This window comes from Brachyhypopomus gauderio, unplaced genomic scaffold, assembly GCF_052324685.1.
Source record: "Brachyhypopomus gauderio isolate BG-103 unplaced genomic scaffold, BGAUD_0.2 sc74, whole genome shotgun sequence".
Lineage (NCBI taxonomy): Eukaryota > Metazoa > Chordata > Actinopteri > Gymnotiformes > Hypopomidae > Brachyhypopomus > Brachyhypopomus gauderio.
This window is the reverse complement of record NW_027506895.1, coordinates 536,681-542,403: the sequence shown is the minus strand read 5'-3', so window position 1 is coordinate 542,403 and position 5,723 is coordinate 536,681. Positions and strand designations below refer to the sequence as shown.

Genomic DNA, 5,723 nt, shown 5'->3' with positions numbered 1-5,723 from the left:
CCGCTCTTAGAGGATTCCATCACCCAGTACCAGTAAAGCCCTGACTAACACACCTGCTTATCTTTACCATAGCACCACCTTGCTACTGGACAACACACACACACACACACACTGACCTGACCTGCAATTACTACAGCACCGTGTCATTAGGGACTTATACAGCATGCTATTATCACACACTCATAGACATGGGAGCTGGAGGGGGAGGAGACACGTGACGTTAAGTCCGTTTCTTTAAAAAGTTTCCTAACGCACTTTAGTCTAATGAAGCCGCGTGAAAGTACGTTTGGAAAAACCACGATTGTCTGAAAAACTCGTCTAATAAAAATGAACACCACTACGCTTCATCACTGGACGTTTAAAGCCGTGGGCTAGAACTCCTATTAAATTAGTCAAAGCCGTAGAAAGGGGGCTAGGGGAGGGTTTTGAAAGGGGTGTCTGGCATCTTAGCTGATGGTCATGCCCTAGTTGTTCTTTTGTGATGTGCGGTGATGGGGGGCCTACATGACACGTGAAACAACTGTCTGGGAAAGTATGACATCATCAATCACCGCAAAAGCCTTGGACCATGAAAGAAAAAAAGTTTATAAAGAGAGAATAGAAGAAAAAAACTCCTCGGTGTAGTGTGGTCATTCACAAATAAATTCATCACGAGTGTCTAACAATTACTGTACAAAAGAAGAAGAAAAAACAAAACGACAAAGTAAAATCTAGAGCAGTTTATTGGTCGTGTTCTCTTTTGATTGTCCAAAAAAAAAACTACAGAGAAAACACGCCTTTGTAAACCATTAATCTGACAGTTACACACGTCAAGAAAATATAATCAGCCCCTCTACGCCTTTATAAATATCAATAATGTGGACTAACGCCCGAGCCCGAGTGCCAGGGAAGCGTTTTCAAGAAGCGCTCGCGAACAAACTGTTCCTTTAAGCTGCCCTCCGCGTCCGCGTGCTGAATGGAGGCTCGTTTTTCAGCCCAAACTCCTCCTCTGCATTCTAAACACCCGGGCAGCTCGCGCCTGCACTCCAGCACGCTCTGCTGCGCACTCCAACGTGCAGGCTAACAGATCTCCAGACTCATAAAGACCTTTTTTTTTACCATTTCGTGAATTTCTTGGGGAAATCATGTCGTGCACACGGCCGGGAGAAACTGGTAGATGATTTTTTTTATATAAATCTATTTTTCTACACTTTCTCGAGGTATTTTTGTAAAGAATAAAAAAGTCTTGAGAAAGGGTGAAGAGGCGACGTGACCGTTGCAACTTTGTAATCTCTGGGTTACTTGTAGCCGAGGGTGCGTGCGTTGCAGGAAAAGTGGCGTTACTTTCTACTTCTTTTCGGACACTATCACCTTGAACAACAAGTGTGGATTATAGAAAGTGAATTTGATCTCGCTTTCGAAGTTCGGTTGGACTGTGGCGCTGTATTCTCGAGTTGAACGAGACGAGAGGGGGCTGCACGGTAGTCTTGATCCAACAGCACTGCAGCCAAGAAACTGCGGCGAGGTCAGGAGTTTGGTCGCGCGAGCCCCCGTTTTGAGGCGCGCGTGAGCTCGGTCCTCCCGTGAGTGATAAATAACCGGAGTCGTTCGTCATTGTGGGTCATGGACAACCTGGATTTTTCTTCATTCGCCAAGGATTATTTCTGAAATCGTGGAAACTGGTCGGCAAGTTTTTTCTTTTTTTAATCTGCGAAAAAGTCGTTAATTCACGGTTGTGTTTCACAAACGCGCACTTTTTTGCGAAGGGAATACGGTATCAAAACACGAAACATGCCACAACTTAACGGAGGTGGCGGGGATGATCTGGGGGCGAACGACGAGATGATCCCGTTCAAAGACGAGGGCGAGCAGGAGGAGAAGATCTCGGAGAACGTGTCGGCCGAGAGGGACCTGGACGACGTCAAGTCCTCCTTAGTGAACGAGTCGGAAAACAACAGCAGCTCCTCCGATTCCGAGGTGAGTCTCCCCAAAACCTTCGAGTCAACAGGTCGAAAACTAACATTAATTCATCTCCTTCTAATCCTGGACCTCATTTATGTTCCTCCACCAGCAAACGGAGAGACGCCCTCAGCCGAGGACCGACAGCGAAAGTTACGAGAAAGCCCGAGAGTATTTCAGCGAAGGTAGGCGATGGTTTGTTTCTTTTTTTTTACGTTTATTTAGTTTGACACGCTCCTTTCACGCTAATTATTCATTTCTCCCTGTTCCTCGTCCAAAAGCTTTGAGAAGACAGCAAGATGGAGGCTTTTTTAAGAGTCCCCACTATCCAGGCTACCCTTTTCTAATGATCCCAGACCTCGCCAATCCTTATTTATCTAGCGGCGCCTTGTCTCCCAGCGCCAGAACGGTGAGTAACCACACATAAATAACATTTATATCCATATTTGAAGATATTTGGACGTGTTTTTCCAAACACCGAGGTCCAGCTTGGAGTTTTTAATGACCCAGTGACAAGTTTTTAACGGTCCGTGTTACTCTGGCGATACGGGGGGACCGCCATGTTTCCTTCAAGTGGCCTACGGAGGAGTTAGTGAAGTTCTTTGTTCCCCTCGAATTGGACGAGTGATGAAAGTTCAGACCGACCATTCCGTTTCTGCGTTGTGTTGTGTGGTGGTATTTCTCCAATTTCAAAAACCGCTGGGGACTAATGAGAAACAAATGGCACAACTTATGGTCACACGAAGTCGTACAGATCACCCTCAAGTTTGGAAAATCTTTGGGTCGAACATTACAGCAGACTATTGTAGTAACACAGGGTCAGCTCATCATCTATGCATAATTAATTATGCATTATGCATTGCATAATTTGTTTAGGCATATATATATATATATATATATATATGCTATATATATATATATATCATAAAATAATTTTGTGTATATGTCTCCAAAGGATGAAAAAGTCTGGGTGCCTGATCTCATGGTCCCTTATGAAGTGACGCGTGGTTTTATACTCTCACGCTCCCGCATTGAAATATGTATGAAAATGTTTTCATACAAGTTTGCGTAGTGTCTGGTAGGTTTTTATTGTAAACCTGATCAGCACGATTATATGATAATTGTTATGATCATTTTGGTTTACATTTTATGGGAAAAAACACATGAAACAGGCCACATATTCCTGCCTGTGACAGTTGTAGGGAAGTGTTTTTAGTTATACATAAATAATAACTCGATATCTTTATATCTCACTGTTGTTATGGTCTTTGATTTTGTTGTCATTGTTTTAAGTCTGTCTTTTGCTTGGCTGTCATCTTTCTGTTTGTGTATGTGAAATACTTGTCTAATGGAGTTAATGCCCAGCAAATTCAATTCAGCGCTGCCCAAGCTTTGCCGGTAATTAAGTGTTTTTCAGTTTGCTTGTTTTGCCCGAGTGCGAATTAGATTAGTATGGCCTAGGAAGAGGGGTACAGGGACATGTGCTCTCTGAACACTTTTAACAGCACACGCTTTGTGTTGTGTCCCCTTGGTTTCTGTCTTGGGTCCTGCGCTGTCCGAGGCTCGGTGGACACCACAGCCACCCTCGCCTGCTCCGGCCCTTCCCAGTTGTCTGAGCGTGTCGTGGGTGTTCTGGGAAAGGTGGACTGGCCCTTTAGCCCCTGTAGTGGCTTCTTTCAGCTCAGTTTGCATAGGGCCCAGCGGGCATTCATATGTGCTTTGGCCCGGGTGGTGTTCATCAGTCCCGTTATAAAGAAAATGAGAAAGAAAGTTTGGGTCTGCACAAACTGAAGCAAAAAGCTCCCCCCTCCCTCTCTCCCTCCTTCTCCCCCCTTTTTCTTTTTTTTTTCTTTCTTACCTAAACTGCGAACCATCTCCTCTAAATCTCTGGGTTACACCACCATTGTTTATTTCAACCCACAAATCCTTCTCTTCGCCCTGAATCCCAATGCCGTTTGATTGGAACCAGCCAAGCATTTGACTGAAAAGCAGCCCCCACCTCCACCAAACACCACCACCAACTCCTTCTCCCGTTGTTCTTTGCCCCCGGCCCATCTCCTCCCGTCCCCCTACACACGCTCCCTCCATTCCCAGTCCCCTCCATTCAATTACAGAGGCATTAGACCTCCATTGTTATTCAGAGGGGGTGCTTGATGGCTTCATTGGGGATCTCCATAGGTCCTCATTAGCGTAATGGCTGCTGCTAACGCACTAGGTGCATACCACTGCAGGGACCTTCTTTTGTTTCTTGACCTATACAAGGTTTTTTTTTTTAAAGGTAGAATTGGCTTAAATTATCTTTAGCTGCATGCCTGCGAACTTCTCCACCCCCGTCTCCACCCCCGTCTCCACCCCCCCTTGGTTCCGCCTCCCCTCGTTTGCATGTGGCACTAAAGCATTTCACGTTCGCGATATCGTGTTTCGAAGTTGAGCGTGTGAAATGGGCTCCTGAGTCGTTGTTTTTTTAAATTATTATTATTTTGTGCAGTTGTCTCATTAAATTCGATGCGCTTGAGAAAGTTTTGCTTCATCTTAAATGGTGGATGAGTGTGTTTGTGTCCACTACGGCTGGCGTCTACAGAAGACCAGGGTAATCTGGGCTTACTTGAAAACACTGAGATAGAATCATTCAAGATTAGAAAATCACCCTGCTTTTCGTTGCGTTCTTCTGATTGGAGAGAGAGAGTAAAGTGTGCCTCTTTCTTCTGTCCACTGTAAATGATGCTGTATGCAAATTTGCACAGCCCTACTTAGGAGATGAATATAGTCTCATCTCTTCCTGTGTTCTGGTTCGAGAGGGAAGCAGCCGTGGCCTGCAGTCTTTCCGAACTGCTGCGACATGCTTACTGGCGTTCGCGACCTCTTCTGCTCCTGACAGACAGGGAGCCGTGTTTTATCAAGTACTCACAGGAAACAAGATAATCACAGAGTGAGATGTCCCAGGCACTCTTGTCCTTAAAACTTATCAGATTAAGGCCAGTTGTATAAGGGTGTGTGTGTGTGTGTGTGTCTGAGGTGGGTCATTAAGGCAGATGAGTTTTTAGTCTGTCAATCAACACCTTTCGTCTGGGCTGTGGCTCCTTTACTGAGTGGCTGGAATTCTTCAGATATTTACACACTAATCTTAAGTCGGCGCTCGGACCGACACCGTCGCAGCTGTCAAAATCCCGTCAGGACCTTTCCAAACAAATCCAGGGGAGGCCTTCAGAATCTCAATTATCTGCCTTTCTTTCCTCAAATTTGAACTGGTGACTTTTGAAACAAACGTACAAATATACACTGTGTTTGCCAGAAGGATAAGCTCGGGCCCATGTGTTTTCTCTCTGTCTGCTCAGTCAGAATGCCAATAGCTACTCGAGCTGTTCAGAAAGATCGCAGTAGGAGGTGTGAGGCGGAGAGGGGGAGGGGGGGGGGGTGGTCATGGGGGGCGTTGATGGCTGACAGGCGGAGGGTTTTATTGGGGTCCGCAGGTTTGCGACAGAAAGGCAGCGTGGCGACCGGCTTTTTCGAGACTTTCACAGAGCGATTTGCATGCGGCACAAATGCAGACAAAAAGCTGCCAGGACCTGTGCAGACGAGACTGCAGAGCGCAAGATAATGTCTGGGTCAAGTTCTCTGGCTCGCAACGAAACGGGGACGTCTGCTCGTCAAGCTACGCACCCGCCTCCTGTACACCAGTAAGGTGAAAAAGTCCCTGTCTCTGGTGACATGTAGGCCCCTGGATTATCGAATGCAGAGTGTCACTTTTTTAATCCGTGTCAGGAGAATGTACCCTAGCCTGATGT

The 5,723-nt window shown here is 46.0% G+C and overlaps 1 protein-coding gene across 1 annotated transcript; it reads left to right on the top strand.

Moving 5' to 3' along the window:
- The first annotated feature begins 1,012 nt into the window (after positions 1-1,012).
- LOC143491353 (transcription factor 7-like 1-B) lies at positions 1,013-2,380 on the top strand. The gene is made up of 3 exons (XM_076990261.1): positions 1,013-1,956; positions 2,051-2,123; positions 2,220-2,380. The coding sequence occupies exons 1-3, from the start codon at positions 1,771-1,773 to the stop codon at positions 2,363-2,365; spliced, it is 405 nt and encodes a 134-aa protein (XP_076846376.1). The 5' UTR covers positions 1,013-1,770; the 3' UTR covers positions 2,366-2,380.
- The last annotated feature ends 3,343 nt before the right edge of the window (positions 2,381-5,723 follow it).

Coding starts and splice junctions, on each gene's coding strand:
- LOC143491353 (XM_076990261.1), top strand. CDS start 1,771: ATGCCACAACTTAACGGAGGTGGCGGGGATGATCTGGGGGCGAACGAC. Junction 1,957..2,050: donor GCAGCTCCTCCGATTCCGAG/GTGAGTCTCCCC, acceptor TTCCTCCACCAG/CAAACGGAGAGACGCCCTCA. Junction 2,124..2,219: donor CCGAGAGTATTTCAGCGAAG/GTAGGCGATGGT, acceptor CTCGTCCAAAAG/CTTTGAGAAGACAGCAAGAT.